The sequence below is a fragment of the Nymphalis io genome, chromosome 26 (genome assembly GCF_905147045.1).
Source record: "Nymphalis io chromosome 26, ilAglIoxx1.1, whole genome shotgun sequence".
Classification (NCBI taxonomy): Eukaryota; Metazoa; Arthropoda; class Insecta; order Lepidoptera; family Nymphalidae; genus Nymphalis; species Nymphalis io.
Genome location: NC_065913.1, coordinates 1,848,315 through 1,861,930, shown reverse-complemented (window position 1 = coordinate 1,861,930; position 13,616 = coordinate 1,848,315). Strand labels below are relative to the sequence as shown.

Sequence of the window (13,616 nt, the reverse complement as noted above, 5' to 3'; positions counted from 1 at the left end):
TACATCATGACAGATTTTTATAAATGTATTTTTATTTTTACCAGAACAAACGAATTATTATAAAGCTTCGCTATTAATGATTGAGACACAATTTGATTAAGTATTAACATATTTTTAAAGTTAATTACTTATATTTTTACTACAGTATCCGATTTGGAAATTTGATGTTTGTATGTGTAATATTGTTAAATATATAGAGACAAACGATTATAAGTCTTAAATGAAAGCAATAAAATTTAATTTATAAAAAGAAATAATTCTTGTCTTTTCCTCATTCAACCCAATAATGAATGATCGCTGTCTCGCTAATATCCATTCCCCACTTCTCGTAAATTCGACGTACAATCAGAATCCATAATACGTACATATAATTTACAATATACTAAAACCTAGTATCTGTATGTTATTTGATATTAATTGAGTGTAAATCGTATGCTTACGTGAAAGTATTTGATTACTTATTAGTTATTGTATTGTAAATGATCAGTGCTAAGTGTACAAGCTAAAACAGTTAAAAAATAAACAGTAACGGAGCTCCGTTACTTACTCTCAAAAACATCATGCCTCATGATTTGAAAGGTTTGGGTATAAGGAAAGCAATAATGGTAAGTAATTTACAGTAAAATTTAATAGACCGTGAATGTTTACGTTTATGGCCTATCTTAATGTTTACCAATTTTAGCATGGGTGTTTTGGGTTTTCTCATTCTAAATGTCACAGTAGTCGTCTAAAACTTAATCGTCTTCTTCGGAAAGCATAGAATTTGGTTAGCTAACAATACATTACTGATTATTATAAATGAGATATAAAAATACGTTTTTTTTTTTAATATATAAATAACTAAAACACAGAAATAATGCCATTCAGTCTAATATACAGAATATAAATACAAATATTTTTAAACTAATTTATTTCATATAATCAGTTAATAAAAAAATGAACTAATTAGCACTTATTTAATTACAATAAATTTGTTTACTTTATTGCAATTAAGATAAGATAAATGCTAAACAGGGATTAGTGATAATTTTTTTTTAAATAAAGTATTTTGTTAAAGGCTAAATTTATTTTTTCCAGGCTCCCTTGTCTCCCACACCTTGCGCTGAGATTAGTGACGATGAGCTGGTCTCTATTTCTGTGCGTGATCTTAATAGACAATTGAAAATGAGAGGATTGACACGAGACCAAATAGTCAGGTAAGATATTAGTTAAAAATATATAATACAGGAATCATAGTTCTAACAGGCACAATTTAGTGGCTTACATATATTAATTACATGTATATTAGCTATATAAGAAACAAATGTGTAGTATTAGTATAGGAAAATTTTACAATAACTTGTGAAGGTTCAACTTAAATTCATATTACTGAATAAATATTATTTAATTAAAATATGGTTTTTTCCCATTACACATTAAAAAAAATAGTACTGCTTCTGTGTTGTCAGATAATAAAAACTTATACTTTTTTAATTTTTATCTCATCTGATGATAGTTTTAATATAAATATATATCAAATATATACTTAATATATTTGATATATATTTATATATTTTTAAATTTCATATGTAGAATTAAAATTGTTTTTATGTGTTGATAAATAATTACTAACAGAGACCATATCATGCGACAATATCAATTTTGAAAATAATTAATAAATAAAAATAAACTTGGTTATAATGTACTTTACATTCATTAAATAGATTACGTACCAAACCCTTAAAGAAAATCAGCACAGAGAACAATGTACTACCACAAAAAGCCATATTATTCTCGAGCAAATCATATATTAATATGAAAATGTAATTGTTCTTTATTCATTGTGTCTTTGAATTTTAAAAAGGTGCTGTTTTATAACTATGCTTTTAGCATAGTCTATACATTTTTTTTAAATTTATTTCTCCAAAAAACATCATGGTAATCTTGGCGAATCTAGCAATAAAAGGCTCAGTGTATAATGACATAGTCATCAAACAAATATAAATCAGGTAAATGTGTTAAGGATAGTCAGTTGTCAGACCTCATGCTGTAGTAATAACGGATAGACCACAAATATTGTTTAGCTAAATTACATATACAATTATTAAATTGTAAAATGTAATTCTGTGTATTGTTGTCTTTATCTGTGGGTGTGTGCGAGTTTGTATGTGTGTGTGGCATTTGACAGCATTATATGATCATCTTACAGATTTGTTTTAAAAAGAGAGGCTAGACAACCATGCAAAACATATTCTAGTTCACTAATGTAGTGAGTATGCGAATTAACTCTAGTAATTCAATGGGAGTACCAATCCGAGAGGACGACCTTTTGTTATTCCCTTGACAAAGTGTATGCAAAATTTCATTATAGTCAGTTGAGTAGAAGCGTAAAGAACAAATAAACTCACTTTTTCATTTAAAATATTAGTAAGGATATTAATGTGTGTGTTTGATTTATTATATCCTGTTTTAAGCTTAAGATGTATCCAATTTTAAAAATATAGGAAGCCACAGGCTTAGATGACATTTGACATAATTTGTTTTCGTTAAAGGATGAAACAACGTCGGCGTACGCTAAAAAATCGGGGCTACGCAGCCTCGTGTCGCATCAAACGAATAGAGCAGAAAGATGAACTGGAAACTGAGAAAAGTCAGGTATGTAAACTATGTATAGCCAATGGGTAAATATATATAAACAAATTTTGACATTGGTCGAGAATAATCTGTGGTTCGTTATGGATCCGTGTAAAAATGGCGTTTCGAATGTCGATGAAGTTGTTTTCGTAACTTTGGAAGTAAAATTAATGTTATCGAAACTAGTCTAAATTGAAAGTATGAATGGTACTTTTTATTTTTTATTGGTAATAATCGATTAACATCAGTTCGTTAATTTATAAGGATTAATACTGTACAAACCATATCATATATCAAAAAAAAAAACAAAAATAGTTTATATTACAGCAAAATATTACACACTTGATACAATAGCTGGGCTGAACAGTAACAGCCTGTTAATGTCATACTACTGAGCTAAGGCCTCCTCTCCCTTTTGTGGAGAAGGTTTGGAGCTTATTCCACCACGCTGCTCCAATGCGGGTTGGTAGAATACACATGTGGCAGAATTTAAATGAAATCAGACACATGAGGTTTCCTCACGATGTTTTCCTTCACCGTCAAGCACGAGATGAATTATAAACACAAATTAAGCACATGAAAATTCAGTGATGCTTGCCCGGGTTTGAACCCACGATCATCGGTTAAGATTCTCGCGTTCTAACCACTAGGCCATAACACAACCGCGACACAACATAAATATATTTAATTAATTATTATTATTGCTGTGTTCCGGTTTGAAGGGTGAGTGTGCCAGAGTAACTACAGGCACAAGGGAAATTTGTTTTAATTTGGAGGGTGATTTGTACCGCATTGGGGATGTACGGAAGGATGGTTAATATATCCAACGTCTATGGTTATCACGGTGGTGATTATTTACCATAAGGTGTCCGCCGTGTCCACGTATATTATAAAAATAAATAAATGTTATTCTTTTTACAGGAATGGCACGATATGGAAACGATGCAAGAGGAAAACACGAGGATCCGTGAAGAGATCGAAGCGTTGAGGAGCAAATACGACGCTCTGAAACGATTCGCACATATGAAGAGCATTCCGTTACCGGCTGAACTTGATATGTTACCTTGATTTAATATAGATATATAAAACCTTTATGATATATGTCGTATATCCGTTGTTTGCATAATGAAATGAAAAAAATCTTCTATTTCAAGAGAGCTGTATTTCTGATAAGGCAACCTCTTATATGTCTTACTTGCCTGTGTAATACTTTTAGTTTCATTGATTTATGAGTGAAGACAGATAAATAACTTAGATATTAGATTGTCGCGATGTCATTGGTCGAGATCTTGAATAGTTTATGGTATTCACTATGGATTCGAGAAAAAATAGCATTTTGAATGTCCGCGAACTTGATTTCGGAACTTTGGAAGTTAACTTGAAATGTTTATAAATAGTTTTTTTTTTTATAGAATAGGAAGGCGGACGAGCATATGGGCCACCTGAAGGTAAGTGGTCACCAACGCCTATAGACATTGGCATTGTAAGAAATGTCAACCATCGCTTACATCGCCAATGCGCCACCAACCTTGGGAACTAAGATTTTATGTCCCTTGTGCCTGTTACTCTGGCACACTCACCCTTCAAACCGGAACACAGCAATATCAAGTACTGCTGTTTTACGATAGAATATCTGATGAGTGGGTGGTACCTAGCCAGACGAGATTGCACAAAGCCCTACCACCAGTTAAGTGGAATAGTGTTGTATTATAAATAGTGGATAAAACAGCAGATCTATTAGAAAATCGCATGGATTATGGAGTATATCTAAGGTTTTTTTATCTGTACTCCTTCGATTGGAATAGGGCAATTGTTATATACGGTATTGTTTTTTGAAATATTATTTATTAAAGTAGACTTTTATAAGCATATTATATGATTAAATTGTTTGTGAAGCTATCATTGGCTTGGAATTTAGTACTTAATTTCAGAGGATATATAGACAAGTATATACAATTTGTATGGAATAGACATGTACTATTTTATCGTTTACATTTTCTTTCATTGTGTAATAAGCCTTATTATCTTAAATATCAGCTTATACCTTGCCCCAGGAATTATGTATTGACTCTTCTCTTTAATGCCAAATTACTGATGTCAGAAAGAGAGAAGTCTTGTGTCACTGTTCACACCGCTATACATCGTTTATAAGTAAGAATGGTATTATTGTATAGTTATAGTTTAAGAATGGGTTGTAAGAATTAAATTATATTAATAATAAATAATTTAGTTTTATTTAGTAGCATTATAACTTACCATAAGTAAGCATGTGGACTTAGGTGATAAACGCGTCGGAGGCTTTTTAGATCTAGCTAAGGCGTTTGACACTATGCCCATCCTCCCATGGCGTTAGAGGCAGTCCATATGAGTTGTTCATGGACTATCCTACTGGTCGTTATCAACAACTAAAACATGGATACTATAAGTAAAACTGAATATCCCACTGCTGGGCTAAGGCTTCTCCTTTTTTGAGAAGGTTTGGAGCTTATTCCACCACGCTGCTCTAATGCGGGTCGGTGGAATACATATGTGGCAGAATTTCAGTGAAAATAGACACATGCAGGTTTCTTTGACGTTGTCCTTCACCGTTAAGCACGAGGTGAATTATAAACACAAATTAAGCACATGAAAATTCAATTGTGCTTCTCAGGGTTTTAACTCACGATCGTAGGTTAAGATTAACGCGTTCTTACCACTTTGCCATCTCAGCTTATATTATAAATCTTGTCTAATATGGCGGGCCACAAGCCACCTAGGGCCTGAACTGTTGTTACATATTTAAATGATTCGAGATATATACAACCGCCGATGTCATGTTCATGCTTTAGTTCCTCAATGGTCACTACAATGTAGAATTCCATCCGTCTGCAAACTTCCCCAAAGCGAAACGAAGTCTAAGACGATTAAAGTTTGTTTCTAAATTTTAATTCGTATGTCATGAGTAAATAACATTCAACATCTGTACATGACCCGAGTGAAGTGGAATACGATGTCACAAATTCACTTTTAGTTAGAAACGATTCATACACACATCACATACAAACATACATATACTTTCTATTTTTACATTATATTATTAAAGATTAAGTTATTATGATTTATATTGCCATGTGATGGTATGTGGTCACCACCGCCCAGACATTAGCTGTTAGAAATATTAACCATTCCTTTTTTTTTTTTTTTTTTATAGAATAGGAAGGTGGACGAGCATATGGGCCACCTGATGGTAAGTGGTCACCAAACGCTCTTAGACATTGGCATTGTAAGAAATGTCAACCATCGCTTATAGCCAATGCGCCACCAACCTTGGGAACTAAGATTTTATGTCCCTTGTGCCTGTAATTACACTGGCTCACTCACCCTTCAAACCGGAACACAACAATATCAAGTATTGCTGTTTTGCGGTAGAATATCTGATGAGTGGGTGGTACCTACCCAGACGAGCTTGCACAAAGCCCTACCACCAGTAAATTCCTAATATTGTCAATGCACATTTGGTACTAAGATGTTATTGTTGTCCCTTGTGCCTGTCGTTACATTTCCGCACTCATCTTTCAAACCGGAACACAACAATACTAAGTGTTGCTATATGGCGGCAAAATATCTATAATATTTACAAATAATTGTAGTTAACTCACTTCCTATTTCAAAGGAATCTGTTTGTCCGATGAGAGGATGAGCGGGGCACCCCGGCAGGTTTCCTACCTAATACAGTACAGTTGCAGACTGTCATTTTAGCCATCTGTAAAATGCGGATGCGGGCTGCCCAAGATCGGGATGGTGGGCGGTCTATGGGGGAGGCTTTCGTCCAGCGGTGGACGGCGAAAAGTTAAAAAAAAAGTGCAAGGTCGTTAAGACGGCCTCGACAATGTAGGATGGTGCACGCTTTAAGATCCTTAAAGTCATTAAAGATGACACTAACGAGTAACTTCATGGTGTTTTCATGACATTAATAGTATTCGCGTGATCTATTTTATGGTTTCAATCATTGTTATTTTAACATGTGCCCTTGGGCGTTGACGCGTGAGGTGGGAGCCTGAGACGATAAAGCCGAAAGGCTGGTCTTTAACAACGGCTGCATTATCTTGGCGGTCCGTAAGCTGCCGAGGAGTATCGTCCACTTTAAGTGACCACCTTTATAACCATTCTAGAGATACAGCTTTCTCCGAAACGATTATGAAAGTGAAGTAATATAATCGTATTGTATATATAATATAATAGGACTTATTTAAGCATACAATTGAAGAGTATTATGTATTAATAATAATATTATGTAATGTTATGTATGTACGGAAAAAAATAATAATTTTGTGATTAAAATATGTGATACTCATGACATTGCTACAAGGAACAAACTAATTATTCTTGTTACTCGACTGCAGAGTCAGTGACTTGATTGCCACTTTTGTGGGGCAATGTATATCGTTCTAAAATAGGATCCAGAAAGCGTTCAAAATGCCTCTAGGTGCTAAATTTATAAAAATATGTAAAGAAACGCTTGCGTGCAAAAGGTTATTATACAATTAGTGAGTTTACGGGTCGTTGGCGATAATGAATTTGGCTATTTTTTATACTGTTTTGTAAACAAGACACGATAAAAAACCCGGCTGTTTCTTTTGCCGGTTCTCTTCAGGCATTTCTTTTCCGAACAGGTAGTAGTTTCTAATTTGATAATCAATAAGTAAGTGTAATGTTTCTATGATAAATAAAGAATTTTGATATTATTTATTTTGAATAAGAAATAAGCTTGTGAAGGGCTTATGTTTACACATCTAATAGAATATCGCCTATCAGGTTTCCTTCGAATATTTTGCACGTACATACCTACTTGAAAACAGTGGTAATTACCCGTATTATTATACGATTTTAAGTTTGAATGCACATAATCTATGCAATGGTCTATCTCTAGTCAGCCTAATAATAGTTAAAAATAATTCAGCCCTTGATTTAAAAATGGCGTTTCACGTAAAATTTTATTGGTAAATTCATTGGTAATAACACGGGCAAGGTTATTACATTTACACGTAAAAGGCATCTAATACTTTTATTTAACAAGGTTATGAGCCCTCGAAAGGGATGAGAGCTTTTAAATCTACTCTCGACCTTCGAGGACGTTCAATGAAATATTTATTGAAGTTCCATTTATGACGGACTGCCGATGACTTAGATTTCTACACGTTAGTCATTTTTATTTTATTTATTGACGTATGGACGATTAGCAGTTAGAATGTAGATATCTGATTAGGAACATGTTTCATATTTATTATATTGTTATTGGGCCCAATGTTGGAAGAATACAATGCTGGAGTTTTGTAAATAATAATATAGAGGGTAATTTTTTTTTTAAATTTAATTTAATTGTTTTTTTTTTAATGTTATAAGAAAGCGTACTGGCAAATGTACCACCTAATTGTAAGTGGTCACTAACACCCATAGACATTGGCGATGTAAGAAATATTAACCATTCATTACATTGCCAATCCTTAGGAACGAAGATGTTATGTCCCTTGTGCCTGTAATTTAGTTCACTCATCCTTTAAATCGAAACGCAACAATATTAAGTATTGCTGTTTAGCGGTAGAATATCTGATGAGTGGGTGGTATCTACCCAGACGAGCTTGCACAAAGTCCTACCACCTCATAAGATTCAATTGCTTTTTTTAACTGGTTATCAGACACTGTTTCAACACTTACTCTGTTCACTGTTACTGTACTAATATTAAAATTTATTATAAAGTGACAATGTCCTGCTTTCGACCATAGTGTTTTCTCAATGGAAGCCAGCAGCGCAGGAGATATTATATTTCCTAAGGCTTCAATTGTCAAAGTACTAGTTTTCAATCGTGTGCCTGAATAGGTTATATTGCATAGGTTATAATGAAAAAAAAATGAAATATCTCGTAAGCCTACTGTGTAAGTGACTGCAAACAATATTTAAAATGACAAAACAAAATAGTTACAAAATAAACAATAAATAAATAATATACTCCAAAATGGATTCTTCTGCCCTGTCTTCTATGGTTATTTTTATCGTATCGTGCGATTCTATCGTTTATTAATTTTAACATTAAACTGAAATCTCGTCGCTTACATTTGAACAGTTTTGTGCTCGGTGTTCACATGTATGTATCATATTATAATCATATATATACAATTGTCAGACTTTGCCGCACTTAAAACGATTAACTTTTAAAACACAGTAATTAGACTTAAAACGCAGTAAGACATATGTCTACGATCCAATGACTGATTGTTTGTACTTAATTACTTTTCGGATAGTCGTACATACTTGATATTTATGAATTAAATTAAATTTTAATTCGATGACTTCATTGTTTTAATTCTAATTTGCTTATTGTTGTAATTTTATAATATTACAGAAAATTATTGTCATCCTTAATTATTATTAATCATTACTGTTGTATGATTTTAATTTATAATTATCTTAATTTAGTAATTTATTAATTTGAGTTGATTATTAAATTAAGAACAACTAATTGTATGCTGTGTTCGTTAATTCGTAATTTTAATTTATGCCCTGATTATATGACTTGGTCAAAGTGAAATCATCTCATGTCGTATCTACGTTTTAACACAGATATACGACTTACCGAGGATACCAGGACCCCCCAAGAAGAAGAAGCCGAGATGGCCTAGTGGTAAGAACGCGCGAATCTTAACCGATGATCGTGGGTTCAAACCCGGGCAAGCACCACTGAATTTTTATGTGCTTAATTTGTGTTTATAATTCATCTCGTGCTTAACGGTGAAGGAAAACATCGTGAGGAAACCTGCATGTGTCTAATTTCATTGAAATTCTGCCACATGTGTATTCTACCAACCCGCATTGGAGCAGCGTGGTGGAATAAGCTCCAAACCTTCTCCTCAAAAGGGAGAGGAGGCCTTAGCCCAGCAGTGGGACATTAACAGGCTGTTACTGTACTGTACTGATTATATTATGTTCTGTTAGCTAATCGTCGTTGTTAGCTAATGGTTTCGCACGGGTAGATAAGAAGAAAAATGTATTTTGGGTAGGATTTCCGTGAAATCCGTTCTTAGTGAGCGTCTACGTCGAGAAAGGAGTAACTTTGACAAATTTCAAGTCAATCGGGCGGGTTGTTTAGAAGATCCCGTGATGAGTAGTATTTTGCTTATGTATATATATATACATATATCGTTTAAGCGGTATTACGATCTCTTGCTGACAGGTGCTCCTCTCCGCCGCTCGTCTGTGTCGTGTGAGGTTTAAGAAATACGTTTTTATTTATATACTTCATAATTATTTATTGGTATTATTTTATTATAAATGCTTTTAATAATCATCAATTTCGACGTTTCTCATCTGCCGGTAGTGATGGCGGTTAATTTTTTTTTTTAGAAACGTAGTTACGGTCAGTGTGTTATCTTTTGCTGCCGAGTATGAAATGAAATATAAACGAAGTTTAGCACTTGAAAACAAAGTGGTACTTTTGTCTTGACCTTCTGTTAGGGCCAATTTGTTTGTCCTTTACATATTGGGTCGTCTCGGCCGATCTGAAAAGTGCCTCGTTATTTTTTATGGTTCGATATATATGATAACTTTTCGTCGTTATAATGTGCTAGATACTGAATAATCGAAAAAAATGGGTAATTTTACAGTTTGAGTACTTTTCCGAAATACAATGGATGTTTTTAATAATGATATACGTTGTTGTATGTCGTCCTGACATTTTCCATTAATCTATATATTACAGGGTTTTCAGAGGTTTTTACCATAACCATGGGAACTAAGATGTTTTATATCTTGTGCCTGTAATTACACTGGATCTCTCACCTTTCAAACCGGAACAAACCAATGTTAAGTATTGCTGTTTGGCGGTATATTATGTGGTGGGTTGGTATTTACTTTTCAGACGAGATTGCACTAAGCCCTACCGCCAAGTTTTCATCTGACCGAAAGAGTTCAGGTATAGGACCAATGGCTTTAAGATCTTTCCGAAGCACAGGAGTTTATACACTTCCAACTTCAATACAGACAGAAAAAACCCGTCAACTTTTTTTTGCCCCGACCTAAAGGCTTGAACTTAGGACCTCTGGTTCTGCAGCCTTTCTTCTAGCCACTATACCAACTAGTATGCTGTAGTTGATAAACGATTGAACTGTCAAATAAAACGTTGCGGCTTTAAAACACAACCGAAATGTGTGTATAAATGTTCAGTATATGATTTGATGGAAGGCTTACGTGTTAGCTAATACAACGTAATTAGGAAATAAAAGACATAATTAACTCTGTCCAACAATTTAATTGGATAGAAATTTTCGAACCAATCTAGTGGCTTAGTTTAATTAATGAGAGCGGAAAGATTGTTCAAATAATGATAAATATAGTTTTTGGAGTAAATAGATTTTATTTCGCTTAAAAGATTTATTTGTAAAGGAACAGATAGTTAAATAATAATAATACACTATATCCTGGGACATTATTTACACACGGCCATCAGATCCCAAACTAAGCAGAGCTTGTACTATGGAAACTAGACAACTTTTCTTTTGCAAATACATATATACATAAGTAATATAGATAATTACGCCCAGACTTAGAACAGACATGTTCATACACAAGTGTGTTCTGGGTGGGAATCGAACCCACAACGAAGTTCTTTTGAAAGTCGTTGATTTTTGAAGAAATAGTTATGGAAATTTCTATTGCTAAGTAGAAATACAGAATTATGGCGCGAGCGAAGCAGCGGGTAATATGCTAGTTTATTTATAAAACGCTTTATTTTACGTTACGCATAGCTAACGCCTAAAATTAATAAAAAATCTAGATAACAATATATAGAAAAAATTAAAAGAAATTAAACAAATTTAATTAAAATTAAATTAGTATATCAATCAAAGCCAAGATGAGAGATTTAATGCATACAATACAATACAATGACATATCAACTGAAATTGTAGGTTTAAATTTGGGAAAGAAACTTTTTAGTCGGATTTCTTTTTAGAAAATAGGTAAGCGGACAAATGTGCCATTTAATGGTAAATGGTCATCATCGCTTATAGACATTGTCACTCATTGTATTAACAACTCCTTACTTCGCCGCGCCATTAACTAGGAAATTAAGATGTTATATTCCTTGTAGTTAAACTGGCTCAATCACCCTTTGAACCAAAACAGGACATTTACTGAGTACTGCTGTGAGACGGTAGAATATAAGATGACGTGTGGGCCAAGACAAGCTTGCAGAAACTATCAATTATATACCATAGAATTAGTTATATCAATGTTACATGTAAAGGATAGGATTAATATAGAATAATTTACAACTGTCTTGGAAAACGTTCTTAAACTCAAATGTTGTCTGTTCGGAAACTTCGTTCATTGTTAATTTCCGTTTGAAAACGAATATAAGATTTTGTGTAATTAAACCGGAGTTTCGCAGTTGATTTGGAAAACAACGGAATTTGATAAGAGTCTGGCTTCCTTCTGAATGTTCATTCTATTTTTGCGAAAGGAATTAATTAATATTTTCACAATGGCTCCGTCGAATCATTTGTTACCGGTATATTTTGGCGCGAAAACTTCGAACGTCGCCATCTTCTGTAAATTTCTTTTTTTTTTAGTTATTTTATGTATTATTAATATAACACTAATTAAATATTTTTATTAATTGGTATTTGGTATTTTTAAAATCGAATAATATATGGATTTACAAACAAAATTATTTTCATACCTTTGTCTATAACATTACAGTTAATAATTAAATTTAAATTAAACTAATCATAATAAGCTGAATATTTACATGAAAATATATATATTTTTAATATAACTATCAACCAATTTTATATTGGCCAACGATCTCAACGCAGAAGTCCGCAGTTTTCGAGCAAAACAGCGAGGCCGGCAAAGACAAATTACTTTATTTCTTCCCCTATTTATTTATTATGGCTCCTTCTGCTTTCATTATTTTTTTTTGTTTCCAACTGTCCCCTTATTTTCCGACTCGGTTGTTTATCAACTCAACAGTCTATTTCTCATTGGTGGAAACTTTTAGTAACTTATTTATTATTTATGACTGGGACAGGTCTCTGGACATGCAGTGTGTATTTTTATTATTCATTTAACCTTTATCAATTAGTTATTTGACAGATCTCGAAGTTGTTTTAATAAATTGTTAAACATTACCCTTGTAAAGATTGTGTAATGGCTGTGTAGTAAAACAATATTTATTTGCTATTTTGAATGTCGAATTACTGATGACATGTTGAGTCAGATGAGACAGATTCATCCAAGTTAGGTCGGCCATTATTTTATAGTCTTTTTTTTTAATTTAAAATACGAATGAATGTATCGAAATTAAAGGAACCATTTTATATTGTTATATAGTTTTTGTTTGTTTTGTTTTGTTGTTATATAGTGATATATCACTAACACAAAAAAACTATTTTATGGAAAATCTGAAATATTAAGTTTTAGATTATATTTATTATTTATTTTCATATTATAGAATCATTAATTGGGGTCCAAGAGTTTATTCGTAGTTGTTATAGGTAATCTATTTACTGTATAAATATAATATTTCTAAAGGTAAACTTAATTATTAATTAAATATAAATAAATTAAAGTGTAAAACCTTCGTGGTACAAAGACAAGTTTTTGTTAGTACTATAAAAATCGAAATTATAAATGGTATACATATGTATATAAATACTGTTTACTCAAACCTTGTTATAAAAACGCAGAGTCAATGTGTAAGTGGTAAGATGAACATACATTGTTCTTTGCCATGCGAAGAAAAAAAATATTGTATAAAACAAAGATGGCGGTGTAGACGGTTTTCCCGCTCATCCGTCCTCTCAATGACACCAGGTGTGGAATATTTCAAACTCCACTTAAAGATTCACAAACGTCCGTTGAAGTTCTGTCGAATTTTTCTCGCATTATATTTTTTCTTGCTTCATAAATTTTATGTAAAAAAAAGTGTTAGGAATTTGTCTGTGATTACCGCAAAATCTAATTTATT

At 32.7% G+C, this 13,616-nt stretch overlaps 1 protein-coding gene across 1 annotated transcript; it reads left to right on the top strand.

Moving 5' to 3' along the window:
- Positions 1–392: 392 nt before the first annotated feature.
- LOC126778603 (transcription factor MafK) lies at positions 393–4,063 on the top strand. Its single transcript, XM_050502292.1, has 4 exons — positions 393–605; positions 1,078–1,196; positions 2,532–2,634; positions 3,535–4,063. The coding sequence occupies exons 1-4, from the start codon at positions 561–563 to the stop codon at positions 3,679–3,681; spliced, it is 414 nt and encodes a 137-aa protein (XP_050358249.1). The 5' UTR covers positions 393–560; the 3' UTR covers positions 3,682–4,063.
- The last annotated feature ends 9,553 nt before the right edge of the window (positions 4,064–13,616 follow it).